This window comes from Copadichromis virginalis, linkage group LG18 (genome assembly GCF_057382275.1).
Source record: "Copadichromis virginalis isolate Kocher_CV1m ecotype Utaka linkage group LG18, C_Virginalis_male_GT1.1, whole genome shotgun sequence".
Classification (NCBI taxonomy): domain Eukaryota; kingdom Metazoa; phylum Chordata; class Actinopteri; order Cichliformes; family Cichlidae; genus Copadichromis; species Copadichromis virginalis.
In genome coordinates, this window is record NC_140635.1 from 31,454,316 (window position 1) to 31,470,392 (window position 16,077).

The following is a 16,077-nucleotide window of genomic DNA, read 5'->3' on the forward strand; positions in this document are numbered from 1 at the left end:
GCATGTTTATGAGGTACAGTGCATCCTCGGAGAAGGTGAGGCTGAGAGAGCTCAGGTGCATTGTAGCATTGCAGGTTCAAATTCAACCCACAACCTTGTGGGTCATCCTCCTTCTGTCACCCTCCTCTGGGTGCTGCCTAATAAAGCAGAAATGTGCTGAAAAAGATGAGCACGCACTGAAACAGGTCAAGTGAAGAGAAGTGAGGGAGGAGAACACAATAGTTGGGAGGCACGAGGAGGAAAGAAGGAGCGAGAGAGATTACGCGTAAGCAGCAAAGTGGGTGGAAGTGAAAGGTTTTGGTTTACAAACAGTGATTTGGGAAACGGAGAGCAAAAGAAACACTCCAAAATGGAAGACACGTAAAGCCAGGTCAGCCATATTAGCAGCCTTCAGTGACCAGAGATTGTTGCCTAGCAGCATGCAAGAATAGTTTTCTCCTCTTATCATGTCTTTTCTTCATATCCCATCAACCTCCTCCTCTTTTCTCCTCACCTCGCCTCCATCTCTCTGCTGTCTTCTCTGGGCTGTCATCCTCACTCTCATTCATTTTTCCCTTCACCCCCCCTCCTCTCCGCTCACAGGCTCCACTTTTCTTACCTCGGCATTAGGCTTGTGCTGCCTCATGCCAGCAGCACAGTTTTACGTGTGTGCACGTGTGTGTGTGTGTGTGTGTGCGTCTGTGTGTGTGTCTGTGTGTGCGCATTCCTCATTCCAATCCTTTCCCCAGTGTATAAATCTGGCTGATGCAGCCGTTACACCAGCTCTGTGCTGCATCAGGATTACATGGCACATGTGAAGCCCGTGTCCTCCTACGCTTGGTCAAATACAGGATGACACATGGCATCAAGCATGGAATTTGAGTGTGTTTGTGTGTGTGTGTGTGTGTGTGTGCCAGTCCCTCTGATGCTGGAACTCTGGAAGTTAGACTTGTGATACCAAAATAGCCGCCCAAATATGTGTTCAGACCTTATCTAAGAGGCAGTTACAAACTTTTTTAAATACCAGACGCAACTTTACAGCTTTTTTCTTAACAGTAAAATAACTACAAATGGTTAAAATAAACCTATCCCCACAAAGCTGCATGTCTTTGGACGGTGGGAGGAAGCCGGAGTACCCACAGGGAACCCACGCAAACACGGGGAGAACATGCAAACTCCACACAGAAAGACCCCGGCCTGATGTTGGAATTGAACTCAGGACCTTCTTGCTGTGTGGCAACAGTGCTAACCACCGTGCCACCGGGCTTCCTCCCAACGTCCAAAGACAGCTTGTGGGGATAGGTTAATTGGATAATCCAAATTGTCACTAGGTGTGAATGTGCGAATGAGTGTGAATGCTTGTCTGTCCTTGTGTGTTAGCCCTGCGACAGACTGGCGACCTGTCCAGGGTGTACCCTGCCTCTCGCCCTATGACAGCTGGGATAGGCTCCAGCGCCCCCCGCGACCCTGAAAAGGATAAGCGGAAGCGAATGGATGGATGGATGGTTAAAATAAAGGATGAAAGTGAAGCTGCTAATTTACTGTTAAGTCTACATTCCTGCTCTCAGCAAGGACCATGAGCTGTGTGTAGCATCGGAAACAATATGTGGATACATGCACTGGAAATGAGCTTGCTCTGAAAGGTAGCTGGGCTCTCTTGTTCATACAGCAGAGGCTCAGAATGGTGCACATCCACATCAAAAGCAGTAGGTGAGGTGACTCAGGCATCTGACACCTCTTAGGTGAGGTGTTCTGGCCCTGGGGAAGACCGAAGACATGGGAAAACCTCAGTGTAACCCCAAGAAAAGCTGGAGGAGCTGGTTAGGAAGTCTCACCTCTGCTTAGACTGTTGAACCTGCGACCCAGATAAGAGGCAGAACATGGATGGATGCATATTATGAACCGTTACCTGTGCAGATTAGCTCTACAGTAGACGTGTTATGTTCGATCTGCTTCATTGTTACTAAATCTATATCTTCTTTTTATTTTGTGAGGAACAAAATATTGTAGCACTCTTAGCAACACATTATAGCACGACCTGTGACTAAGGATAAAACTCCCCTCTAAATAAGTGGAAGTTTTATGCATTTTCTTTGAAATTACAGTGTAAATATATACAATATAAATGGTAGGTATGCTATAATAAAAAGGTAACAAATCAGATTTTTAAAGGAAACAAAGAAATAATTATACCGTAAGTAAATTTGACTACAGTGGTCCCTCGTTTATTGCGGGTGTTACGTTCTAAAAATAACCCGCGATAGGTGAAATCTGCGAAGTAGCCAACTTTATTTTTAATTATTATAGATGTTTTAAGGCTGTAAAACCCATCACTCCACACTTGGGGGCAGGGATAGCTCAGTAGGTAAAGTGGTCGCCCCATGATCAGAAGGTCGGCGGTTCGAATCCACTTAACGGCTACCCTGAGGTACCCCTGAGCAAGGTACCGTCCCTACACACTGCTCCCCAGGCGCCTGCTTAGTGGGCTGCCCACTGCTTCACTGAGTGAATGGGTCAAATGCAGAGAAAAACAAGTAATTTCCCCATGGGGATCAATAAAGTATCCATTATTATTTATACACTTTTCTCAGACAGGCATGAACATTTTTACACTTTTCTCTCTTGTTTAAACACTCTCAAAGTTCAAACCTTCTTAGAAAAATAAGTCCAGTATTATAGAATGAAACCAAAGATCAAAACCTGTTTTCAGGTCCAGAACATGGAAATAGAACAGCTGCGAGAGAATCAATGGTGCAGAAGTAGAGGAAGCAAGAAGATTGAGTTTGACTTACCTGACTGTTTTGTTTTGCTTAATGCGCCTTATAATCCTTTGACATTGACACTGTTGTGTTTGCTGTCTTCTGCTAGCGAAGATTTATGTAAATTTGACAAGCTGAACGCATTCTGTGCTGTACAGGAGACACAGCACCAGATTGATTGAAAATTGTCTACAACCAAGCAGGACGCTGAACACAATGCGTTGTAAACACACAATTTTTAAAAATGTGTGTCTACAAAATTTGATTCTGCATTATCTCTGTAGAGTATGCTCCCTCTTCTCGCTGGCCTACATTTGTTTTGCTCCCGTGCACCTGTCCTTGATGCGTCACTGCCCTTTTTTAAATGCATGCTACAATAAGCTCTAGCTACCTATGACCTGAATCTGAAAAAGTCAGAAAGAAAATGCAAATAAAGAGCGGAGCAGTAGTCTTTTAGCAGGTTTTGTCAGTGACCAAATAGATTTTTTTCCAAATGGATTTGTTACACAGCTCCACATCCAACCTCCACTCATGTGTGCATGACGAGTGTAAAAATTATGTCCCACTCTAAATGTTGGGATGTCAGTGTCTAATAGTAAAAGACTTGCATGTTCCCTTGTTTTCCAGGAGGTATGCCAGTGCCTGAGGTGGCGTCTGACACTGCCAGCGCTGCTACCATGTTGAGCCCCGTCCTCAATGCCTCCAACGGAGACGGCTCCGAGTCTGAAACCACCTCCGCCATCCTCGCCTCAGTCAAGGAACAGGTTAGAAGTCCGTGTGTGTGAATGTGCGTGTGAGCGTTCTTGCGAGTGTGCGTGCGACGTAAATGGAGGGCTGTCACAATTAATGAAATATGATCACCAGAATGTAGTGAGGATAATTCCCCATCCTTTCGGGGCGAAACAAGCTGACGGTAAACAGTAAACACAAATGATGGAATGCCCATCTGAGCTAATGTGTCACAAATATGTCACCACATTTTGATCTGTTAGGAGAGAGCCTTGGGCTACAGATGCTCAGTATTATTTTTGAAAATACCCTAATGCAGTAGGACGCATCATTCGCCCACATTTTGTCAAAGTCTGAGCAGCTTTGTTGGAAATTCTATGTGTGACTAAGCATCCAGCAGATTTTTTTTACAGTACAGTCAAGATTGGGCAACACAGCTGGACTGTATTTTGTGTTGGTTATGCATTAATGAAGGCTAAAGACTTTAATGATTTTTTATTTACAATCCCTTTTTTGAATACACTTAACTCAGGTATGCTAATTTTAAATTGTACTGATTTAGTTGTATATATAACAGTAAGTCATGTAATGTTGTGTTATAATTATCAGGCTTTTAATACATGAGCTTGTGGTAAAGAAAAAAAATACTGCAAAAGACAATGAATTTGAATAAAACACATGGAAATAGAAAAAATATAACCAGAGTTATATACAATGATACAGAGATACAATGAAAGTGGACCAAGATATTCACAAAACAAGTTTTTTTTAGGGAGACATGATAGAACAGATGCAGAAGTGACAGATGTTATTAGCCATTTACTGGTAGCTACTGCGTTATTGTCTCTCCAAAAACACTTCCTTTGTGGTTTGTGAGTTTTGTTTTGCTTTTGTTGGGGGTTTTTTGTGAGATTTTGCAGTCTTTTTCTATTTACTGCCCTTTTTTTAAACTTGCAGTGCATTTGACCTTTCAGGGCCACTGTATGTAATCAACCAACCCATAACCAAAGATAAATGTGATAATACCTTAATAAGCAGGTTTCAAAGAACTGGTCAGACCCGTGAATATCTATATCATAATTTTGACTAAGGTAAGAAATGAAATGTCTTGAGGGAAGCACGGTGCCACAAAGTTCTACACATAGAGGCTTTGTTTGGATTTATTGTTTCCCCAACTGTTGAAAAGGCCAATAGCACTGGATTTATTTGGAATCGTGCAACAAAAGCTGGGTAAATACTACACTAAACAAAGTTAATTCTTCAGATCTAATCTGCTTTGAACTGTCAAAACAAACACTTGGTGCATTTCAGATTCGATGCTCATTATTGCAGCTTATAGTACATTATGTTACATACAGCATATGCATCAACACAGGAGTGTTGGGATCCTAAAGAATGAGACAAGAAACAGAAGAGTTGAAGGAAAAAAACCCTTTCTATTAGTTATAATGCTCTTGATGGCAAGTTCATACAACAAGATGTATAAAGCAGTAGAGTGCTAAGTAGAAAAGCACTATATGACTCAGCCCATTTACACGTTTGAATTCATGTTGGGATATTTCTAATCCATGCAGGGTCAAAATTATGCATACAGCCTCAAATATAGACATACACTCATTTAAATATTTTAATAAGTGGCGCTGTTCTTCAATGTCTTTTAACTTGACAAGGCCAAGACCTATTAACTTCTCGTTAGTGATCATGATTAACTACAACTGTTAATTTTTCTTTGCCGATTAACAAATAGCCAGAACAATGGAAAAGTTCAGGGGACTCAGTGATGATCTAAGAAGAAGAACTGAAGATTCTGAAGTTCACACAAGTTTACACAAATCGATGCTTAAAAGATAAAAAGAAAGCAGGCTAACATTAAGCTTGGTCTTCCCAAAGCCCCAAACTCAACTCTACTGAAAGTTTGTGGATTCTGCTTAAAATGTGGGTCTGTACAAGGAAACCAACCAATTCAAATAGACTGTACCAATTCTGAAGAAGGGTCGTCAACTATCCAGTCAAAATTATGTTATGTAATTAGATGACTGCCAAAGGGTCTAGTCACGGTGCAATGTTTTAGGGTACATTTAACCAAATATTATTTGGGTTGTATGTATATATTCTTTGTACAGCAGCAGCAACCAACCTCTGGGCCACGTACCGGTCCGTGAGTTGTTCGGCACCGGCATAGCTGGATTGGCCATTTGCCCGGTGGGCTGATGGTGAGTTTTCAATTTTATGGGCGGATGTTTTTTTGTTTGTTTTTTTGTAATGGTATAAACAATGAAACGTGGGGATTGGCTAATGTGTCATGATCAACTCTGGGCTTGACCAATTACGGCCGAGGAGGTTGGATGGAGACCCCGCCCCCTTGCTTGGGCAATAGCTCTGAAAGCAATCTTATCACAGACAAACAGTCAGTAAGTGAAAATAAAATAAACAATAAAAGGTGAATCAAATGGACCATTACGGCAAGGCTGGGATGGTCAGTTTGGTAAAGTTAAAAAAAAAAAAAAAAAAAAAAAAAAAAGACAAACAGAAGAAAATGGTATTGAGATGAAAAGGAATGCAATTTGTCCCGTACTTCAGCTAGAATGAAAAAAAAGACACAAAGCTGAAGCTATTCTGTGTCTTTACGCTGTCAGCTGCCTCTTCTTCTCTCATTCCCTCCCCCTCCCTCTCTTGTCAATCATGAAACTGATCAATGATCGGCTGATCGGCTTTTCTCTTTTGTTTATCGTTCACTTTGCGCCAGAAAGACGAAACCAGCTGATGTTGCGCTAAAAAACAGCAGCACATTTAAGCTTAGTAAGCTGTTGTTAGAATTCATTTAAATAGTAAATGGTAAATGGCCTGCATTTCTATAGCGCTTTACTTAGTCCCTAAGGACCCCAAAGCGCTTTACACTACATTCAGTCATTCACCCATTCACACACATATTCACACACTGGCAATGGGAAGCTACAAGCTTAATATTAATTTCTAGTATCAGCTGATGTTTGTTGGAGCCACAGCTGTAAAGCTGCTGGTCATGATGTCGGTTTGGATATGTGGTGAAAGGGAAACATGAAGATGAAACCAGGAGATGTCCTTACTGAATCATCAGAGCTGAACAGGTGATGGAGAAACAGGTTTACCTTTTAGGTGACGTGAATGAGTTGAAGGGAAGTTATGAACTGTTTCTGAGAGACAAATAACACCAGGATCCTTTTTTTACTTAGCTGACAGCTGGTAACTGTGCAGGGGCGGGTCTAGTAAAGTTATGCCAGGGGGCCAGGTAGGGCATTAACAGGGAAAGGGGGGCAAAGAAATACTTTTCTTTCTTATTCTCATTTAAAATGTCTAGCTTTTAATAAATAATTATCTGAATCTTACAACCAAAGTGGTCATCAGATGTAAAATGTATAGAAATCATAGATAAATACCAACAAGATAGTGTACATCACTGTCACAACAGTGTTTGTTTTCATTTAAAGGCTTTATGGCTTTTCCTATAATACCTGGTGGGCCGGTCTCCATGACACCTTAAAGGTCCGTGAAAATATTGTCGGACATAAACTGGTCCGAGGTGCAAAAAAGGTTGGCGACCACTGGTGTACAGTATATTGAAGCTGTATGTATAATTTTCACTGTGTGGATTAGAAAAAAATCCTTAAAAAAAGTCTTCAAAGAAATCATTAAAAGCCCCCAAATTACCATAACATTCATGCCTATGACAAGTGTATATCAACTCAACTGTAAACATCCAAAGTGGGGATGTTTACTCTGCATGGAGCTGAACAGAGGAAATGTGAAGAAGCCAAAGATAGCTGTTAAAAATGCTGAAAGCAGGCTAAGATAATGGATTGTTCATGTTTTTCACTCAGTGATTTCTGTGAGTTACTACAACGTCCCGAGATCCATTCCTGATCTAAGTAGGTCACGTAGACTTGGACGGTCACACACACGTAGGTCGTGTACACACACCTACACACAAACTTCCACATCATCTAGGGCATGGTAATGGCCTTCTGATGAGAAGGTGTGAAAGAAAAAGGCAGAAGAGAAGGACGTGTCAGCTGTCCGAAGAAAGTGAAGACAAACAAATAGTTGCTCACTCACTCCTCTTCATCCGACTGCACCACGGTGAAGGTTCGTTATTCCTTAAGCCAGTCATTTGTCACTTCCTTTCAAACTTGTTTTTGCATTGTGCCATTTTTCACTACGTTTGGGCCGATGCCAGTGTTTGTTATCAGGCACTAAGAAACCCACGTATTTTATGAAACAGTGTGGGTGCCCAAACTTCCTGTTTGGTTCATAAAGACAGGGTCAGGCATGAGAAAAAGCTTCACCCACACTCTCACACACGGACATGCAGTCTGCAAAAAAAACCCCAACAGCCCACAAACACATGCGTTTACACACTGCCAATCAAACTCTTTTGCCTCTGCTGACTCACACCAGGAGATCCCTGCTGCTGTTTTTCCTTCGTTTCCTTCTCCCCGCGTGAGATTGATTAGCCATTCGACGTTGTATTTATCACATCTGTCAGCTTTTGTCCTTGTATCGTTCATCATCTCTTTGCTGTCACCACATCTGCTACTGGGGAAAGCACAGTGTGAAGTCTGAAAGAGTTTGATTCTACTGTGAGACATGGCCTATTTGAGAAAGCTGACATATTGTCTTATTGAATGACAGATCAAGTGAAAGTAGCTCAGGGTATTGATTAGCTGTCTTTTGCTTACAGCTTGGTAGCATCTGACAATCCAGTCGGTTCTGAAATATCAAGTTGTGAATGTGCATTCAGCAGTCATGGATCTACAACAGCAAGAAGGCCACACAAGGTTTTGTGCCAGTGTGCAGTGTGTAGCAGTGCTAGCTTATAAACTTAGCACTCTACTATGGGAAGCGTAATATTTTTTCTACTGATAGCATTTTTTAACAAGGGATTGATTGATTGGATTGATTTACACTATGCTCTCTTTAAAGACACAAGACTTATTCAATATGCTGGTCTAGAACTTCCTCAGGATCCCTCATACTGTAACTACTTGGCTCTGAAAATACATATAGTTTCATTCATACATACATAAGAGTTACCAACTTTTAGAGTGTGGCCATGGGTTTGGCCATCACAGGTGTCATGACTTACAGTATATCGGGATTCTAATATGTCAACAAAATCAAACAACGTCAAGCGTAAAGGCCTTAATTCCCCAGAAAGTTGTGAAAAAACTATACAAAATTCAGGCATTTTCGGATCCAAATCAAAAGTTTTGTTTTTGCAGAAAAATTGTCCCCAAACAACACATTGTGACAAAAATAAAATCGACATAACCCAAAAACACAGGATCCCAAAACAGAAACTCAAAGGAAAAACTCTCCAATGTAGTAAAGACAGAAAGCAAAGACTCAAAAGGAACAAAAGTCACTATGAGATTATTAAATCCAAAACTTCAATCACTGGAGTAAATTGAACCCAGACATGCCCCCAAATTCAAATATATTCACAACAAATCCTAAAACAAAAAAGACAAATCCTGGGACCAAATCCAGAACAAGTCAGTGTTCATATATACTGTATGGTACACAGTTTTTGTGCTGTTAATGCCAGAGGAGGTTACTGAGTCAGCAGAGTGACTTTTTACACACTATGATACTCGGCACTCGGCGATGCTGCGCTGTAGCTTATGTACTGTGCTAGTTTGTGGCTGTGATTCTTAAACACTTCCTCTTTGCAGTAAAACCTCTCGGAGTGGATCAAGGAATATCCAGGAGGGAAAAAATTTCACAATCTGACTTGTTACGTCAGTTCCATCATATCCAAGTGGCAACAGTGCTAACCGCCATTATATTACACAATATTTTTTAAAATTTGAATGAGATTATACTTAATTTTCACATTTTAAACACACAATTTCAGAAAACTTGTAATTGCAATATGTTACTGTGTTTTATAGCTGATAGCTGTAAAAATAGATATTGACAAAAGTGTCCAGTTTACATGTTTCTTGTCTTTCTTATGAGCAAAATAATAACGTTTAAAGTCATGCAAAAAAGAAAGGATTCAAAATATGAGATTGTGCTTTGGATAAAAAGAAATGTACTATGATGGTTAATGTAAATGTGCTATGTTTTCATTCCTTTAGCAGTCCTCAGGGACAGCCCACATCACATCAGCGGCACATGCAAATCAGATGCTTTGCAGCTGGCCGCATGTCATCATAGTAAATACCCACTGAATCAGGGTGTTGTGAGAATGCCAAATTTTTATCGCCCTGTGCTCATTCGCATTAGGTGAGCGAGATCTCTAATGCATTTGCCTTGACAAATCCAAGATGGCAGTCTCACTGAGCTGACACACAATTACATTCACGTATGAAAACACAATGAAGCTAACAGCTTATCTTGTTAGAGACCACGACTGCATGCTTTTGCTCTGTTTAGTCCTGAACTGGAGTACATTACAGCTATAACCTTCGTTTCCATTACGGTGGCAACATGACCTCCTGCTGTGTTTTTACAAGCCGCTACATCGCTGCAGCAGAGTTCACATGTTGTTGCACTTCCCGCCTATTCAGAGAAGAAAACATGACAATGCGTTCAAGGATACAAAAACAGAAGCAGTGAAAAGAAGCAGAAATATAGCCAGATTTTCCTCACCTGGCTACATTTCTGCTTCGTTTCTAGGGGATACAAAAATAAATGAAAAGAAAATGCATCACCTTGGCATTATAACTGTTATCCAACTCGATATTTTCTTTCTTTTAGGCAAATTGTGGTGTTTCTGCAGCTTCTCAGTCACTGGATAATTAATGTGTATCATGGTGCTCAGTGGAATTATTCTCTCTAATTGGCAGCGCAGCAGAAAACAGATTTTCTCAGGTCTGACCTACAACTCGTATGAATCCAAATTAAAAACAGTTTAAGCTGCAGGTAATTAAAGGTATACCGTTATTTTCTCCGTATGGCTAATTAAACCCGGTCCATTTCCCTCTCTTCACACACAAGCATTTCCTTATGACAAATATTGAAATATTACCCCCGTTGTACTTTTACTTGATCATGTTGCTTCTGCGTTTGGCAAAATCCACTTTTAACATGCTCAGTTTCAAACTCTCACTCCACTTCTGATTGATATAATGTCATGAGAAAAAAAAACCCTGAGGATTAATAGCTTTTTGAAAACAATCGGCCCTACAGTGTGTTAATTCTGCCGGTTCTGTTATCGGTGTTTTTGCATAGCAGCCTTGTGATAATAATGGGCCTGTCCTCCCCCTCCCCATCCCACTGCTGCTCTTTTCATTTGTTTATTAAGGATTAATTAAGATTTGTTTAGCACCGGCTAACTCATTAAGTTACCAAATATAGTTCTCTTCAAAGTTCGCAGCAGAGTTAGATATTCATAAGAAGCGGTTTCAAAGTGGATCAAATATTTATTTTATTTTACTTCTTATGTAAGGAGGCACGGAGAAAAAGGGAAAGCAGAATATTTAAGGGCTGAGGAGGGAGGACAGGAATTTGTATGTGCTCCCACTACCACTACCGTCACCACCACCCTGGGCAAAATGTTGGCACATGAGAAAGTCTTCTATCTAGTCCTATTTCCAGCTGAAGGAAGACTCCAGGCCACAGCATCATAGTATAAATAGGAGCAGTCTCGCTTCTGCTGTGCAGTGCAGTTACCTTGTATATGTGCATCCATACTGAATAAACTTCCTGCAAAACATCGCCCCCTGCAGCCTATGGTGGACCAAGTTGAGCTTTCTGGTGATTCTATTGGAAGATCTACCATCAGTTTTAACATCAGCTGCTTCATTTTTGATAAGAAGAATTCTTTAGAATTAGAAATCAAGATTTTTCCATCAGCACCTAGACAGCTTATTAAATAGATTACAAACACCCAGCTTTAATCCAGTTCGGAGATTTTTTTTCTTTCTTTTTCACATACTTTGGTTGTAACAAGTGGACATTTGAGGTATTGTTGCATTTTTTTCACCTCGAAGCAGTCTGAACATTCTCCTCCGACCTCTGGCATCAACAAGGTGATTTCACCAGGCGAACAGCCGCTGGATATTTTCTGGTTTTCAGACATTTCTCTGTAAACTGTCAGCAGTTTCTGAAATTCTCAGATCAGCCTGTATGGCACAAAATCTCCAAAATCATCTCTCTTCCCCATTCTGGTCCTCAGTTTGAACTTTATGAGGTCATCTTGACCATGCCCATATGGAAAAGATATATATATAAATCTTATAAAGTTTGTATCTGTCTTGTGTGAAACTTGTATGAAAAGCATATAAAAGTGAAAACAGATATAAGATCCCTTGAAAAATTATATAATGAAACTTGTATGTTTTGGATACTTACTAAAACAATGTATGAAAGTAATGAGAAAGTGGCCACTTTCATGAGTAAATCATGTAAGCCTTTATATGATTTACTCATGAAAGTGGTCACTTTCATGAGTAATCACATATAAGTTTTTACTATTTCTTTTCCACATGTCTAAACGCACTGAATTCCTGCCATGTGTGCGTTACCGAGCAGTTGAACAGGTACATCCACACAATAGAGTTCTGGTTTTGACTCAGAGCTCAGATTTCTGTGACCCAGTGAACCTGTGCATTGTTTTCCCCTCCTCTGGTCCTGCCCACTCCACCTCAGCCCCAAACTCAGTGGATTAAAATTCCTAACAGTAAAAGTATTAATCCACTTGAAGCAGTTCAGTTCTTGTTAAAGGTACAGACCACATGTAACGTGCTATTAGACGGATTAGCAGAGCTCCTTGAAAGGGAAGAAAACGGAGGAAACAATGAGGACATCCAATTCAAGTTAACCTCACAAACTAACAAAGTAATTCAATGATTTTCTTTTTTTTTTTGGCTGTGGAATTAACACACAGTTAATAGCAGTGTAAGTAAGCTGTTTACCATGATGAGCAAACATGTGCAGCTAACATAGACACACAAATAAGCCCACTGTAATTCTGTTTACTTACACATTTCATACAAAGAGTTTAGCTTGAGAGCATCACTCTTACTCCAGCTCTATGTACCCTGCTTTAGTTCATAGAGCTTGCTGTGTGTGCTCACAGTTGCATAATCGCTGTCTGCAAGAGGAATTTAGTGAGCCGTTAATTTGTGGGCATTTGAAGGCATATAAAGTATTTTTGCACGTATGCGCGCTTTTCGCCTGTGGCTGTTAGCTGTCTCTGGCTTAAAGTAGAAAACGATGAGAACAGAGGCAGAGCGGTGCATTGTGGGTAGACAGGAATGGCCAAGGGGCTTTTGCATTTGGCAGCTCATGTCTTTGCCAACTTTCTCACCGCTACCTGCCACAGAAAGAGAAAGTTTGTGACAAGGGATTGATAGGCTTGGGTTTTGTGTGTGCGCGCACGCAGTCCGGCACTTTAGACGTGACTTGTGGTGTGCTGTATTATGCAAAAGGAAGGCCAGATGGTTGAAACTGCAAAGTAAAAGATACCACACTTGATATTTGATGAGCATAAGTCTAGCAGTAGATGCTGATTACATGCAGCAGTGTAACATGTGCTGGGATTTAGCTCATGCATTAAAGAGCACAGAGCATTTCTCTCCACATTGCATGATCATTTTGATTTAATGTTCTCTACTGTAGACAGTGGGGGAATAGTTATTTGATCCCCAGCTGAATTTTGCTCACTTAGAAAGAAATGAAGAGTCTCTAATTTTAATGGTAGTTTAATTTTAATGGAAGGAAACATAATATCAACCAAAAATCCAGAAAAAAAAACACATTATGTAAAAGTTCTACATTGATATGTACATCATTGGATGAACTGAATTATTGAGTCATTTTGTTTTTCCTAAATGTTGCAAATATAGTTGTCATTTTCTCAGATAAGGGATATCTGCAATTGATTGTAATCTGTGTGCCACATGGGATCCCAGACAGTTTTGAGGAGCCAGAATTCTGGCTGATTTATACACGGTCAAATACTTATTTCACTCAATGATATGCAAATTAATTTTTATGTAATGTTTGGTTGATTCTGTCTCTATTAAAATGAAGCTACCATTAAAAAAAACAGACTGCTCATTTCTAAAATTACAAATACAGCATGGGATCAAATAATTATCTCCCCCCACTGAACATATAATCTTTCCAGTTAAGCAGAATGTTTCTCCTGCCATAGAGTGCACTCTGAAAATTACTACCTAGAAAAATGCACGTGGAGTAAATTTTTCTAGGTTTGTCTGTGAAGGTTCTCAGTCATGCAGGTCATCGTAGTCTAAGGAGCTTGGAAAGAAAAGCGTCTGGACTTGAAGATGTTTCACCTCTCATCCGAGAAGCTTCTTCTTCATGTTGGTTTTATACATATATACACACATATACACATGCATACATATATATACATATATATTAGGGGTGCAACGATATTCGTATCGATATTGAACCGTTCGATACAGTGCTTTCGGTTCGGTACGCATATGTATCGAACAATACAAAATTTGTAATTTATTTTATCAACTTTCCTTCTGACGATGCTGTCTGTGTTGAGCGCTCAGTGAATCTGCGTTCGACTACTCTGCCTAGGGTCGACAGTGCAGCCTAGGCGGAGTAGTTGAACGCAGATTCACTGAGCGCTCAACACAGACAGCATCGTCAGAAGGAAGAGCGCAGGGCAAGCTAGCGAGACAGAATTCAATTCAATTCAATTCAATTTTATTTATATAGCGCCAAATCACAACAAAAGTCGCCTCAAGGCGCTTCATAGATACAGAGAAAAACCCAACAATCATATGACCCCCTATGAGCAAGCACTTTGGCGACAGTGGGAAGGAAAAACTCCCTTTTAACAGGAAGAAACCTCCGGCAGAACCAGGCTCAGGGAGGGGCGGCCATCTGCTGCGACCGGTTGGGGTGAGAGAAGGAAGACAGGATAAAAGACATGCTGTGGAAGAGAGACAGAGGTTAATAACAGATATGATTCAATGCAGAGAGGTCTATTAATACATAGTGAGTGAGAAAGGTGACTGGAAAGGAAAAACTCAATGCATCATGGGAATCCCCCGGCAGCCTACGTCTATTGCAGCATAACTAAGGGAGGATTCAGGGTCACCTGGTCCAGCCCTAACTATATGCTTTAGCAAAAAGGAAAGTTTTAAGCCTAATCTTGAAAGTAGAGATAGTGTCTGTCTCCCGAATCCAAACTGGAAGCTGGTTCCACAGAAGAGGGGCCTGAAAACTGAAGGCTCTGCCTCCCATTCTACTTTTAAATACTCTAGGAACAACAAGTAGGCCTGCAGAGCGAGAGCGAAGTGCTCTAATAGGGTGATATGGTACTACAAGGTCATTAAGATAAGATGGGGCCTGATTATTTAATTTATTATTATTTATTGTATGTGAGGAGCAGGATTTTGAATTCAATTCTGGATTTAACAGGAAGCCAATGAAGGGAAGCCAAAACAGGGGAAATATGCTCTCTCTTTCTAGTCCCTGTCAGGACTCTTGCTGCAGCATTTTGGATTAGCTGAAGGCTTTTCAGTGAGTTTTTTGGACATCCTGATAATAATGAATTACAGTAGTCCAGCCTGGAAGTAATAAATGCATGAACTAGTTTTTCAGCGTCACTCTGAGACAGGATATTTCTAATTTTAGAGATGTTGCGCAAATGTAAGAAAGCAGTCTTACATATTTGTTTAATATGTGCTTTGAAGGACATGTCCTGGTCAAAAATGACTCCAAGGTTCCTCACAGTGTTACTGGAGGCCAAGGTAATGCCATCCAGAGTAAGAATCTGGTTAGATACCATATTTCTAAGATTTTCAGGGCCGAGTACAATAACCTCAGTTTTATCTGAATTAAGAAGCAGAAAGTTAGCGGCCATCCAGGTCTTTATGTCTTTAAGACATTCCTGCAGTTTAACTAATTGGTGTGTGTTATCTGGCTTCATGGACAGATAGAGCTGGGTGTCATCGGCATAGCAGTGAAAATGTATGCTATGTCTTCTAATGATGCTGCCTAAGGGAAGCATGTATAATGTAAACAGAATTGGTCCTAGCACTGAACACTGAACAGAAGTTAAGCTCTCCTTACAACATGGACCTCCCCCACCCTCATTCAGATCTGGCGTTTGGAATTATTTTGGTTTTCATGTGACGTATGACCCTGAAGGTAAGCGAGTCATGGACTAAAGTAAAACAGTATGTTGGATGTGCCATGCAATGCTCAATTACATGGGTGGGAACTAGTGTGTTAGCGCAGTTAGCTCGTTAACGTGTTGGCCGTCTAGCCCCATGCACGGGGCGATCGGCGGTAGCTCGTTAACGGAGATTTGCCGTGTTGTGGCGTTAAGGTCATTTCAACGAGATTAACCTGAAAGCACTAGTGGGAACACAACGAATATGACTGCACATTTACGCCGACATCATCCTAGTGCAAAGACAAGTGGAAGCAGAAAAAAAACAAGCAAGCATGCTACTAACTTTAGCCGAGTCATTTAGACAGCCGTTTAATATGCTGCTGAGAATATAGCCCAGAAGAAGCGGATAGTATAGCTTTTATTTTGGAAAGAGACATTTCTCTGTAATAAACTCTCTTTTCCAAAGATGAGTGATTCCTCAATCAGATACAGGGCTAGCGATTTTTTTCAGTCGGG

At 40.7% G+C, this 16,077-nt stretch overlaps 1 protein-coding gene across 7 annotated transcripts in view; it reads left to right on the forward strand.

The window, feature by feature from the left end:
• Positions 1-16,077, forward strand: part of ctnnd2b (catenin (cadherin-associated protein), delta 2b) — a 236,594-nt gene that overhangs the window by 43,257 nt on the left and 177,260 nt on the right. For all 7 annotated transcript variants that reach the window (XM_085440168.1, XM_085440170.1, XM_085440172.1 and 4 more), the window contains exon 2: positions 3,366-3,502. In XM_085440168.1, the coding sequence (XP_085296294.1) occupies positions 3,371-3,502 (132 nt within the window). In that variant the 5' untranslated portion in view covers positions 3,366-3,370. The remainder of the gene's footprint in view (positions 1-3,365; positions 3,503-16,077) is intronic.